A 13,786-nucleotide genomic window follows, 5' to 3' on the forward strand; every position below is an offset into this window, starting at 1 on the left:
GTTAATTAAAAATACACTGCTTCATCGTATAGATGAAATTACAGAGATTAATTATGTGTATATTGCCATAGGAATGTCTGCTCTGGTATTCTTTTTTTAAACTCATATACAAAAACATCCTTGAGCCATTTATTATACTGCAGACCATGTACTAGAAATAGAATGAAAAGCTTTTCATTTATAAAGATTTTCTTTCTTTAAACTACAAGGTTTTTAACTATAATGTTGGTTTTTTTGCTTAGCAAATAGGAAAGGCTTGTGAAAGACTTCTCATTTTCCTTTTCAGTCTCTAAATCTCTTTCTCACATCAATCGCTCCTTCTCTCTTTCTCTCTCTTTTATTTTGTCCTTTCTCTTTTCCCCTTCCCCTTGGCGGCTGCTGGTCATGTAAGGCAAACGTCTCAGGGATAGAAGCCTTGGCATGCCTGGTGCCCAGCTGTGCCCTGTATATTCACCCGGTAACCAGGCCTAATCTGCACCCTGCTGCCACCCTCTGCCAACCCCCCCCCCACCCCCCAACACACACACACACACACACACACACACACATACACACATACACCCAACCCCCCGCCTTTAAACAACCTTTCCCTTACTCTCTGTCCACATTCCTCCACAAGGACTGGCACAGGCCTGCAACCCAGCAGGCTACTGTGCTTATTCTGTTTCAGACACAGTACATGGCATCTGTGCCCATTTATAGGTTGCACTGGAATTCTGTAGTTTCTGTGTGTGTGTGTGTGTGTGTGTGTGTGTGTGTGTGTGTGTGTGTGTGTGTGTGTGTGTGTGTGTGTGTGTGTGTGTGTGTGTCTGTGTGTGTCTGTGCATGTGCATGTTCGTGTGTGTGTAGGGGTGGGGGTGCGGGGGTGTGTGTGTGTGTGTGTGTGTGTGTGTGTGTGTGTGTGTGTGTGTGTGTGTGTGTGTGTGTGTGTGTGTCTGTGCGTGTGCATGTGCATGTTCGTGTGTGTGTAGGGGTGGGGGTGCGGGTGCGGGTGCATGTGCCCTGTGCACAGTGTACAGTGTGTGTGTGGTAATGAGAGAGAGAGAAAGAGAGAGAGAGAGAGAGAGAGAGAGAGAGAGAGAGAGAGAGAGAGGTTTGAGATAGTCAGTGACAAACCTGACTTGGAGGAGCATGCAATTACTATGCACAAGACAACCACTTTAGTATTTACTGTCAAAAAGGACAATACCAAAATAATACATTTTTGGAGTTTTGAAAAAGCATTGATCATCACTGTCAAAGTGCAATAAAAATACAGGTTACAGGCTAGTTTCAGGCTACCACATGCCAGTATAACATCAGAGCCTAGTCTGGCTGAATCACATCACATACATCAGGGCTTAGTCTGATTCAATTAAACACAAGCTGGCTGTAAAGGTGATGAAGCTTTTTGAGCAGTTGTGGAATTTTGAACATTTTCTCTTCTCTGCACCCTTTGAGGTGTCCTTTCATGCTCTGGGGGCAGCTGTGACTTCATCAGAACTGGCATTTGAAATGTGGATATTGTGTTGATTTTATCTGTACCTCTCTACTGTGGCATGATGTATATAGAGCCTTGATACAGCATAAGGCTAAACTTGTTTTGCTTGGAAAATCAGCGGTAGAGACCATTCATAAGGGCACCTGACACCAGGGACCTGCACAGGAGTGTGCTAAGGTTGCTTGGGCAACTGCCCGTTTGCCCTCCTCGACTGAAATTGCCCCTCCGAAGGAAATAAGTTGCCCCTCCGAAGGAAATATATACAGCCGCGGAAAAAATTAAGAGACCACTTCAAAATGATCAGTTTCTCTGGTTTTACTATTTATTGGTATGTGTTAAAGTAAAATGTACATTTTAGTTATATTCTATAACCTACTGGCAACATTCCTACCAAATTTCAAATAAAAATATTGTCATTTAGATCATTTATTTGCAGAAAAATGACAATTGGTCAAAATAGCAAAAAAGATACAGTGTCTTCAGATCTCGAATAATGCAAAGAAAACAAGCTCATATTCATTTTTAAACTACACAATACTAATGCTTTAACTTAGGAAGAGTTCAGAAATCAATATTTGGTGGAATAACCTTGATTTAAAATCACAACTTTCATGTGTCTTGGCATGCTCTCCACCAGTCTTTCACATTGCCGTTGGGTGACTTTATGCTACTCCTGGCGCAAGAATTCAAGCAGCTTGGCTTCTTTTCATGGCTTGTGACCATCCATCTTCCTCTTGATCACATTTCAGAGTTTTTTTTATGGGATTCAGGTCTCGAAATTGGGCTGGCCATGACAGGGTCCTGATCTGGTGATACTCCATCCACACCTTTACTGGCCTGGCTGTGTGGCATGGAGCATTGCCCTGCTGGAAAAAACACTTCCCAGAGTTGGGGAACATTGTCAGAGCAAAAGGAAGCAAGTTTTTCTTCCGGGACAACGTTGTACTTTGCCTGGCTGAGGTTTGTAAAAGACCATAAGGATTGAACCAAAGCGGACTGGAAGGTCTCCTAGTTCGTCTTCTCTGATGAGTCCAATTTTCAGCTTTGCCCAACACATGGTCGTCTGATGGTTAGAGGGAGACCTGGAGAGGCCTACAAGCCACAGAGTCTTGCACCTACTGTGAAATTGGACTCATCAGAGAAGACAAATAGAATAAAACTAAAATGTACATTTTACTTTAACACATACCAATAAATAGTAAAACCAGAGAAACTGATAATTTTGAAGTGGTCTCTTAATTTTTTCCGCGGCTGTATATATATTTGCGATCAGATGATGGGGGCGTGGCAGCCGCGGTAAGTGAGAGTTTAAAATGATATTGTGAAAATGTGCGATTAGATGACGGGGGCGTGGCAGCCGCGGTAAGTGAGAGTTTAAAATGATATTGTGAAAATGTGCGATTAGATGACGGGGGCGTGGCAGCCGCGGTAAGTGAGAGTTTAAAATTATATTGTGAAAATGTGCGATTAGATGACGGGGGCGTTGCAGCCGCGGTAAGTGAGAGTTTAAAATTATATTGTGAAAATGTGCGATTAGATGACGGGGGCGTTGCAGCCGCGGTAAGTGAGAGTTTAAAATGATATTGTGAAAATGTGAGATTAGATGACGGGGGCGTTGCAGCCGCGGTAAGTGAGAGTTTAAAATGATATTGTGAAAATGTGCGATTAGATGACGGGGGCGTTGCAGCCGCGGTAAGTGAGAGTTTAAAATGATATTGTGAAAATGTGCGATTAGATGACGGGGGCGTGGCAGCCGCGGTGCATTGTGTTGCCCCTTTTTTCCAGGGCAGAGCAACTGCCCTTCAAAATTCCTGTGCACGTCCCTGCCTGACACACATTAGTGCACCTGACATTTAAGTACTTAATTACCTCATCGAAAACAAATCAAGTCATTTTTCAGGCATGTTCTGGCAAAATATGAAAATCAAAAGATCTGCTATTTTCTGTAGAGGCCCTTAAAGATAAAATACTGCAGTACAGTTTGCTTTTAGCATAACACCGGCATGCTCTGATTCTTCAGAGTCTGGGTGCTCCTAGTGCATGGATGCTTCTGTTAACAGAACTGCTGAAACAGCAGCGTCCACATTGCCTCTTTCATAACAAACAAACGAACTAAAGGATTACTCAGCAAAGCCAGTGGGTCCCCAGACTCTTATTAGATTTCTATTCTAACAAAAACATAAATTAATTTGCATCCATCTTCAGTGCCTTTGGTGAGCCCAGCTGTTGATTGCTCAGGATCAGTGACGGAAGACTATCACTAGAGAGGGGTGCTGTTGCACCTCTCCAGCCCCCGTAGTTTAAACAGACGCGGATGCGAGGGGACCTCCTCCAAATATGAAAATGCGGGATTGTCTAAGGCCAGCGCTGAGGCGCCTCGCTGTTCCACTGCTGATTTAGGCTCTGGTGACACCGTGACAACCGCCTCCGGGTCAGCCCTGGCCGGGCCACAGCACACGGTCGCCTTGGTGATGGCGCGGTCGAGAGGCTTGAGGGAGTGCATCCAGTGGGGCAGGAAGTCCCAGCTCTGCAGGAGCTTAGGGAGCCGGCTGGGGCTGTGGGACTGGAGCAGGTTCACCAGGAAGATGAAGAGCACGACCCCGGCGAAGGGCGCGCCCACACCCACCATCACCCGCCAGCCCGCCAACGACAGGCCGAAGACCAGCGAGGGCATGAGCAGGAAGAACACCATCAGGTAGAGGACGGCGAACCAGCGGTACTTGGCTGTTCTCTCACCCAGTGTGGTTGCCATGCGGATGGGGAGTCGCGTGTGAGGCACAGGGTACCACAGCAGAATCCCGAAGACATTGAAGAACAAGTGGCACAGTGCGATCTATGGGAGATGCCAAGAAAGATGTGGCTTTACCTGTTTGCTAGCCATTATATTGGCATGTTCCCTGCAACAGTGACGGCTAAATAGCAGTGAATACATTTGCAAGTGCAAATACGATTAACAACACTTGTTTGTTTCTCATGAATTGTTTTTGCCAATCTTTCGACACCATACATACGTACTCACTGTCCAATGTTATTTCTTGGTGCAGCATACCACCTTACAGCACTTTTATTTATGAGCCCAACACTACAACTATATTAGTGCCTTATTTCTTCGCCTCGGTGACTCATACCTGGCATGCGGCCGGCAGCTTATCCCCCGGGCTGGCCATGGCGGCAAGAATGGCTGTGGTGGTCGTGCCAATATTGGAGCCCAGCGTGAGAGGGTAGGCTCTCTCCAAACTTATTACTCCAAGTCCTGTACAAACAGGGGATTCAGCTCTCAGACTAGGCTGGGATCATTCAGCTAGTCATGCCCAGGATTTGTAGTAATACACGTGATTTCCTGAAAAAGGCTCAAATTTATGAAGTATGCCATTAAACTTTAGAAAGAGAAAGATAACTGCATGATACAATATCTACTGGTGAATTTATGGGTGCCTAAGCAGGTGGTTAAGGAATACAGTACATCACGCATGATTAATATTGACAAAAACATTTAGTTTTAGTATGTTTCAGCAGTATGATTTAGTACATTTGTCCTCGGAGAGGAAAGACAAGCAGAGGCTGAACCTTCACAGCTCCCGAACATCACTGTCCGTGACGTGCCACTGAGTTTATTGTCCGCCACGTTTTAGGTGATCAGCAAAAACGCTGCCAGCAAGTCATCCTTGAAGAGTGGCATTTGCATAATAAGGGGGTTTCTGGAGGCTCAGTGAATAATTCACATCCATTTGAACAGAGAGTAATAAAGGATAGCATTACGTTTGAAGTTAATGTTCGTTTGAACACCAAGGCTCACCTGAAGATCAAAGTTTAACCAGGAGAACCAAACAAAATAAACGAGCAAATTAATTAGGAACTATGGAGCTATTTTTCTTAGAACCATTTGTTGAATGACTCATTAAAGACATCTTTGTTCCCCAAAAAACACAGCTTAATTGATGTTGATAAACTGAAAAAAACTATAAAACTAAAACTTAGTCTGGAACATTCCCTGTTATGTAATTAGTCTTGTGAAAGACGTTTTGATGAGTCAGTAACTCAACGCCAGGATTGCTGGAATAATGGGTCATAAGGGACGACTCGTGTTGAGCTGAGTCTGAACTGACCTATGAGTGGGGTCATAGCAGAGGTGAACACAGAACTGCTCTGCACAATGAACGTCATGCCGGCTCCAACAAACATGGCTAGGTAACCGGTCAGCCAGCCAAAAGGGTATGGTGGGTCTGCCAAGGAGAGACACGGTATGTTGAAACTTTGTGACGTGATTTTATAGAACATTGAGACTTACATTGAATGTGAAATGTGTAATAGATAGTATATATAGTTTTGTTTTGTTGTTGTAAAATAACACATAACTGACACAACTGAATCTGTAATATTATTTATATAAGATGAAAACTCAAGCATCCAGGTCATGTTGTGATGCCAGACTCAACTCATACCTGTATTTATGACAACCTGTATGACCTTTGCCACCTGACCCTTGAGGGTGGAGTTGAGCACCTTGACGAGGAGCACTAGGCAGGAGCACAGCACAGCCAGGGAGCCGGCCAGCAGGATCAACCCCACGGCCAGGTCTGACAGATGGGTGTCCACGAACGCGTGCAAGCCTGGGGGAAACCAAGACCACAGCAGTGATCCCTAACACTCTCTGCACTGATTCACGCCAGCATCCTCACCTAAAAGTACTGTGTTTCACATACACGGCTAACACTGACAGCACGAGTATAGAACAGGGAGGACAGGGAAATGATTTAAAGAGAATAAAAGCCTTCAGGGAAAATAAAAAAAACATGAGAAGACTTATATTGACAAAACATACTGTGAAAGAAAATAGATGAATTGAATCCATTGAACAAAATGAGCTGCTCTACGCAACACTCATACATTTATATTCCATATTTTTTTATTTGGTTTTTAGTTCCCTTGACAGTAACTCACATTTTTCAACGTTGAGAATGGAGGTCAGATTCTCTGTTGTCAAGGTGACATTGCTTTCTTGTAAACAGCCAACAGCAGAGGAGCAGTTGCTGCTGGGAGTGACTGTGGTGACATCTGAGGAGTTCTGGGGCCAGAGAGACAGAGACAAATGTGTTGACGTGGAGGAGAGATTTTGGAACGGCTGCGAATGACAAATGATCATGTGAATTCTGCACTTCCTTCAGAGCACAGCCCAGATAAAAGTGATTGGTACATCTCCATTGGGCAACAGCTGAGGAAATAAAAGACCTTAACACCTGCGTTGCCACTGCAGTGAGTACATTAAAATATAAATGCCGAAATTAAAAAGAAAAAGAAGAAAAACCTGAAGGTTTTACATCTTTTCAAAGCAATGTAAAAGGATTACAGTAAATTAAATAATGAATGAACTGTGTTTTGGTGAAAAGTTGTGCTGATTTTACATGTTTACATTTAGTACCAGGCCATTACCACGGAGGTGACAGTGGTGACTGTCTTGCACCAGACTTTCACAAGACTCCTGTTCCTCATGCTCTGGTCTCCCATAGCGATGCCCGTGATCACAGATTTATCCAGCTGTCACAGAGGAAAATAAAACCAGCATTAGCACCAACAGCTAAAATAATCATATCGAGGGTTAATGTCACATAAGATCAATCAGGAAATACAAAGAAGAATTGAGAAGAATGAGGTCAGGCAGCCTTCTGAGGAGACTTTCCTGGAGTTATCTGATTAAGTACTCTTCCCCTACACCTGCATTAGTTTATGGAGACTTTAGATAGTGATGAGGGGGCAGTATAGAGACCCAGATGATGTGAAGAACATGTTCACCTTATATTATCAGGTAAGTAACAGCGCAAAAGGGACAATGATGAATGTAGTACGTAATATGTTCAGTATATGTTCAGTGAACACAGTGATGTTTCACCTGAATGATGAGTTTAGTAACTGTCTCACCTGAATGATGAGTTTAGTAACTGGCTCAGTGATGTCTCACCTGAATGATGAGTTTAGTAACAGACTCAGTGATGTCTCACCTGAATGATGAGTTTAGTAACCCACTCAGTGATGTCTTACCTGAATGATGAGTTTAGTAACTGGCTCAGTGATGACTTTCAGCAACTCAGGGGCTTCCTTTCCACCCTGGATGTGGAGGTTGCGCACGGTGAGCTCGGCCAGGGTACTGATCAGCCCGGTTGCCACCTCCAGGGGCAACAGAACCAGAACAGACAGCCAGTTAAAGCAGTCGTGTATGGTGGCCCCTGCAAAAGCCCTTTTAAAACACAAAAACACAAACAAACCCATCTGGTATTCAAATTTAAATGTCTAATATATGATATTTATTAATTTTATCTGGCACTATTTATTTCTCTGTAACTTGTACTATTTTTACTATTTCTCTTTTAAACTGTTTTAAGGGTTTTTTTTATCTATTTTATCATGATGTTAGTAAGCCTATCAGAACACCAGGTTCTGATACGATGTTGATCATTTTGTATTTATCTTTTACTCCATGTACTGCTCCTGCTGCTTGCTTTTATTGATTTTATGTAAAGCACTTTGAATTGCAAATCTTGTACGAAATGTGCTATATAAATAAAGTCTTACTTACTACTTACTTTTTAATGTGCTCAATAACGCTAAAGGGGTAATCCCAGTGGTGTAGTCCAGGGTATACCCACTTATTTTTCAGTCAGCATTGCATATACCCACTTCCACAAACAGGGTGTTATCCTGTGCTGTATGGGCTGCTTTAAAAGATTGCAAAATGAAGAGTACACCACTGAGTAATCCTTTCTCAAGTTTGTCAAAAACGTCTTCTCTATAACTGGCAAGAGATGCCCAAAGTCTTGGATTGGGCCTCCATGTTGTCTGTCACATTAATAGACGTGTACATGCAGCAGGTCACCAAAGGTCAAGAAGGAAGAGTTGTCTTTACATCTCTGACTGGTGACAAGCAAGCATTTCATACTTTAGCTTTAAGCGCAGAGCATGGTGTCACAGGCCCAAAGATCAGAGGACCCTTCTGTTTTTTCAGAGGTTCATCAGATCTTGTAGTTCACCACATCAGTTCAGATTAGGGCAACAGCCAAATTGATGTAATGAGTGAAAACATTCAATGGATATGACACACTCACGGATTTCACGGGTCTCATCATAAAAACACTTCAGAAATGAAACGGCGTGAATCGTTTGTAATGCTCTGCCACTGATAATCACTGTCAGTCTCAAAAAACAATACACTGTGTCTGTGGGCTTAGCATAGTATAACTAGACCTCTAGTAGGTAGATTTAAAATGAAGTTACTACAGTGATTTTCTCTACTAGTGAAGAACATTCAGAAGCCTACTGTTGGTTTACTTTACATAATTGTTATACTGTCCTGTAGTATCATTTTGAACTGTTATTATGGCTGATGCATTCATGATGACTGTGTTTCGTGATAACGTGTGATCTTACCTCTTAAATTCATTTCTCTCTCCAGCCTGCATCAGGGCCACTATGGTGTTGGTGACAGACGTTCCAACATTGGAGCCCATTATTATGGGAACAGCCGCCCTCACCTTGAGCACTGTATTAACACACAAACACACACACACATACACATACACATACACACACACAAACACAAACATTCACACACAAACACACACACAAACACACACACACACACGCACAAACACAAACACATGCACACACACACACACACTTTTAAAATAGTTTACACATTGAAATAATCTCCACATTGATCAACGCACAAATACAGGACATACTGTATATACTAAGAGGCAGACAGAAAAGCTGTACCGGCAGACACAGAAAAAGCAAGGCATGTCAGATTATGGATATAAATAATCTCCACATTGAGCAAAACAGAAGTACTGGACATATATACTCAGAGTGTACTGAATGTCAGATTATGGATATAAATAACTGTGTTTTCCCCACAAAGATGGCCACCAACAGTGGCAGACTCCGAGCAGTTCTTTGCCAGTTCTTCAGCTTTCTTTTTGGGTAATCCCAACAGTTGGAGACCTGATATAACCTAAATGTGTTTGTCCAAGGCTGCTATTTATAAAACTAGCCACCTTCACTAATACCCCATCCCTGTGAGAATACACAAGAAGTACAAAGCACAAACTGTATATGCACAATATGCACACACACACACAAACACACACACACACACACACACACACTAACAAAATACACAAACACACAAAACACACACAAAACACACACACATACGCACACACACATGCGTGCACACACACACATACACACACACTAACAGAATACACACACACACAAAACACACACACAACACACACACGCACACACACATACACACACACTAACAGAATACACACACACACAAAACACACACACAACACACACACGCACACACACATGCGCGCACACACACACACACACACACACACACTAACAGAATACACACACACACACAAAACACACACACAACACACACACGCACACACACACGCACACACACACACTAACACCCACACACACACGCAGCAAAGACAATTCAATTACACAAACACACTGTATTAGATATTTCCCAATGTTGTTGATTCGTCAGCTAATTTTCCACTTGAAGAGCCATAATGAAATAGTCTGTGATAAGACAGCATGATGACACACTCCTGCATGGCAGGAAATCTAATAATAAATAATCTCCAGCATCTGCCAGATTAACTCTCCTGATTGGGTGCAGGGATTGTGATAAAAATGAAGAAAGAAATGCTTATAATATCTTCCGTATGGTTCAAAGGAAATTAATCTTTTACGCTGTAAGTGGTTTGATGAGTGACAAAGGCTTTTATTTGGGGAGCGATAAAATGGAACGGACGCAGGCTCTGCGAGTCGTTCAGGCACCCAGAAGTGCTAAAGCAGACGTTTACTTTTGTGATTAGCCGCAATTACTATTACGCCCTCTGGCTGCAACAGATCGCTGATCCGAATAGTCATTAGCGCAAGCTTCGGAGGAGTTAATGAGTGTTGCACCTGTTCATGACACCAGTAAGTCTCCATTTATATCTCCTCTATGTCTCTCAGCAGCTGACTATAGAACTACCTTAGGTACATGAACTCGGGATCAATCTCTTTAGAAACTCTGGTCTACTTTTTCACATTAGGTGCTAGTGAGAAGTTCAATAAGCATCGCCGTTTGACAAAGCATGGCTGTATCTAAAAAACAGGACAGTAGTTCCATGGATTTAGACAGGCTACAGCTTCAACCAAACCAATGAGACCCAGTGTGGTCTTGGTGAAAGCACTCACATCCGGAGGACACCAGGCTTACGATGATGGAAGTGGAGGTGCTGGAGCTCTGGACGAGCACCGTCACCAGTATCCCCACCACCAGGCCTGCCACTGGGTTAGAGAGGATGGCGTTGTCCTGGAAGATGTCCCCCGCCACTTTACCTTTTCACACGGAAACACAGAGTGTCATGGGGCTGTTTACTGCTTCATCTCACGTATACTGTACATGTCTACAGGAGTAGTGATGAAAAGACAGAGGTATTAATGACAAAATTCTAGCCTAGTACCTTAAATGAATGAAGTCTGTTTTAAGTAGTACTAACTCTAACTCTTCATACTTATACAAGCACAATGGAAATATTTCACAACCAATGGAAATAGGCCATTGCTGACGGTTCACATACAGAAACTTACAACACATTTGAACATTTGAAAAGAAAAAGAAAAAAAACATGATCACACACAGTAAAACAGCTGCTTTGTGTGACGTTCAGCTACTCTACACTTGAGAGTAATGCTATGGTTGAGAGAACTTAATGTTTTTATTCTTTATGCACAAGAGCAGACCCTGTCTCACACAATATTGCTCCATAACATCTTGTGCATGCCCTTGTTATTTGTAAACGAGACTACTGCAATTCAACTTCACTCAGGCCTGCCTGCATGTGTTGAGACCATCGCAGATGATTCAGACTTTAACACCGTGTAACAGTGGTCTTTGATCAGCCAAAGAGGACACATGTACCTCCTCTGCTAGTCACCCTTCTCTGGTTCAACTTTGTGTTAAAATGGTTTAAACCTTAAATTGCTTGGTGGAGTTGTCTTTTTACTGTGTGTAAGTTAAAAGAATAAGTCTTCCTCTCTGTCTCTGAGGTTTTATGACTGCAATGAGCATACACAAAATTCCTTTTCCTAACGAGGAACTCGAGGAACATATTAGCAGGACCATGGGGACTCCTTTAGGCAGACATAAGCCATAATGTAACATACCTGCCCTAAAAAGTAGCAGGGAAGGAATCTGACATACATAATTGACACCATGGGATGGAGCATGTGGTGACAACAATGGGAAGACAGAAGGTCCTATGTAGTGCATTGTGAAACACCCCGCGAGTCATCACTCTTTCCTGGTATTTTTAGAAACCAGACAAAACTAGTTTGGTCATACATGTATGTCTGTTAGCCATGTGTCTTGCACTGAGGTAATGGGACTGCACGTGTGACATGCGTTGAGTTTGTAATATGAAGGGGCTTTGACCCACAGGCCTTTGGGTTGGTTGCTTGACTCTTTCCCTGGTGCCGGTGCCGTTGACAAAGCAGGAGTCTCACATCTGTGTGAGTTTTTTTCACCTGTAGCTGCAAGAATTCAATTTAAATCTCTTCCTCTCGGCTATAGGACAGCCATTGATCCGCATTAGCTTAGCATGTAAATGCTAAGATTCATGTCTAGCCCCCTCTGGACCACTCTGCTACTCCGATGAGTGCCTGATGCAGTAGATCGCAGTCAAGACACGCTTCCTTTGTGGAGCCTCGGTGGTGGAATGACCTACCTAGTGTTGCCTAGCATTTAAAAACGAATTTGTGTAATTCGTTTATTTGTTTGAGGCATAATTTATCATTCTAATCATAGTTTTGGTATTTGGTATTGTTGTTGTTGTTGTTGTTGGTCTTGGTGGTGTTGTTGTTGTTGAGGATGGTTTTACTTTAATATGATATATAATATTGTTGTATGAAATGTATTGCATTAAACTTATTGCTAAACTTTCTCAATATTGTTTTTACTCTTTTTTAATTACATTGTTTATAAGTCGCTCTGGACAAAAACGTCTGCCACGTACCCTAGCTATAGCTATAACTATAGTTGTAAACAAGACCTCGGAGGATACTGTGACATTTATATTTGATTGCACTATGTCCATTATTACAACATTACAGCTGCTCCTCATTCAACCGCTCACAAAGTTTACTTGCTCTGGTTCTTGGACTTTATGGACAGAGCTTTAAATTGAACACTTTGATTCTTCCAAGAAAAGAAGAGAACGCTTTGAGGTTTGTGGGGAGTTATGTTTTATGAAGAAAGGTATTGAAAGGTAGCCTGGGTGCCATACGTTTTGTACGCACTCCATTGAAAAAAACGTCTAGGATCGCTCGACCCGGTTTGGTCTGGTTATGATGTCAAGCTTGAACTTGTTTCGGCTTCCGCGTTGGCCATGTTTATGATAATGACAAGCCTTCCCAATGGGGCGCATATGAAAGGGACCAATCAACGCAGCAATCAGTGGAGCGCTTACAAAACGGATGGCATCCAGGCCTATGGATAGGTGCCTGTCATAAGTACTTACCGCCGGCAAGCTGAAAGGACGAGCTCAGGACGTCTAGGGAGCAGACGAACATGAAGAGGAGGATGAGGAGCTGTGGGATCTTCAGAAGGCCCTGGAGGATCGATCGCGCCCGCTGTAGTCTGCCTCGGCTGGACTCTGATGAGGACCCCCCCAGGAGAACAATCAGGGAGATGCAGGGCAAGACAGCGTGATGAACAGAAGGCAGAATCAACTAGATTGATGTGACCCCATTTACATTCAGTTGAAGCCTGTCTGTCATCTCTATCACCTGCACTTGGTCTGTCATGTGCATTACATTTTGAGCAAAGATTCAATCTGAATGTGTGTGTAGCTAGCATTAACCTCAACCTCAAACATTCTTTAACAAAAATAAAAGAATGGCTATTTAAAAAAAAAAAAAAAAAAAATACATTTTAAATGAAAGGCTATTCGTGACATGATGTACCCTAAACATTCTACAAAAGATTGTCACACCTGGCATTCCATTCTGCTTAGGAAGGTTCTTCTCGTCTGTAGGTTCTGAGGGACTGGTGCTTGAGGGCTTGTAGTTCTGCTCACAGTCACTGATCAGGTCCAGGGTGGAACCCATCACTGTTCCATCAGGGCCTTCAGGTTTGTTGAAGTCAGACCAGAGGTCCCCTAGAAGCACGTGTTTATAACACTGAGCAAGTTTCTCCAAACAAAGCATAGACATCTTGAAGATCACAATGTCTATCAT

General features: G+C 42.9%; 1 protein-coding gene across 1 annotated transcript; it reads right to left on the reverse strand.

Moving 5' to 3' along the window:
• Window positions 1-3,740: 3,740 nt before the first annotated feature.
• Window positions 3,741-13,786, reverse strand: LOC308369220 (sodium-dependent phosphate transport protein 2A-like; the record flags this gene model as incomplete). Its single annotated transcript, XM_080843562.1, has 10 exons — window positions 3,741-4,313; window positions 4,609-4,733; window positions 5,587-5,703; window positions 5,923-6,121; window positions 6,914-7,015; window positions 7,517-7,712; window positions 8,900-9,011; window positions 10,745-10,888; window positions 13,069-13,203; window positions 13,543-13,786. The coding sequence occupies 10 exons, from the start codon at window positions 13,784-13,786 to the stop codon at window positions 3,741-3,743; spliced, it is 1,947 nt and encodes a 648-aa protein (XP_080699688.1).

The sequence above is a fragment of the Sprattus sprattus genome (genome assembly GCF_963457725.1).
Source record: "Sprattus sprattus genome assembly, chromosome: 8".
NCBI lineage: Eukaryota > Metazoa > Chordata > Actinopteri > Clupeiformes > Clupeidae > Sprattus > Sprattus sprattus.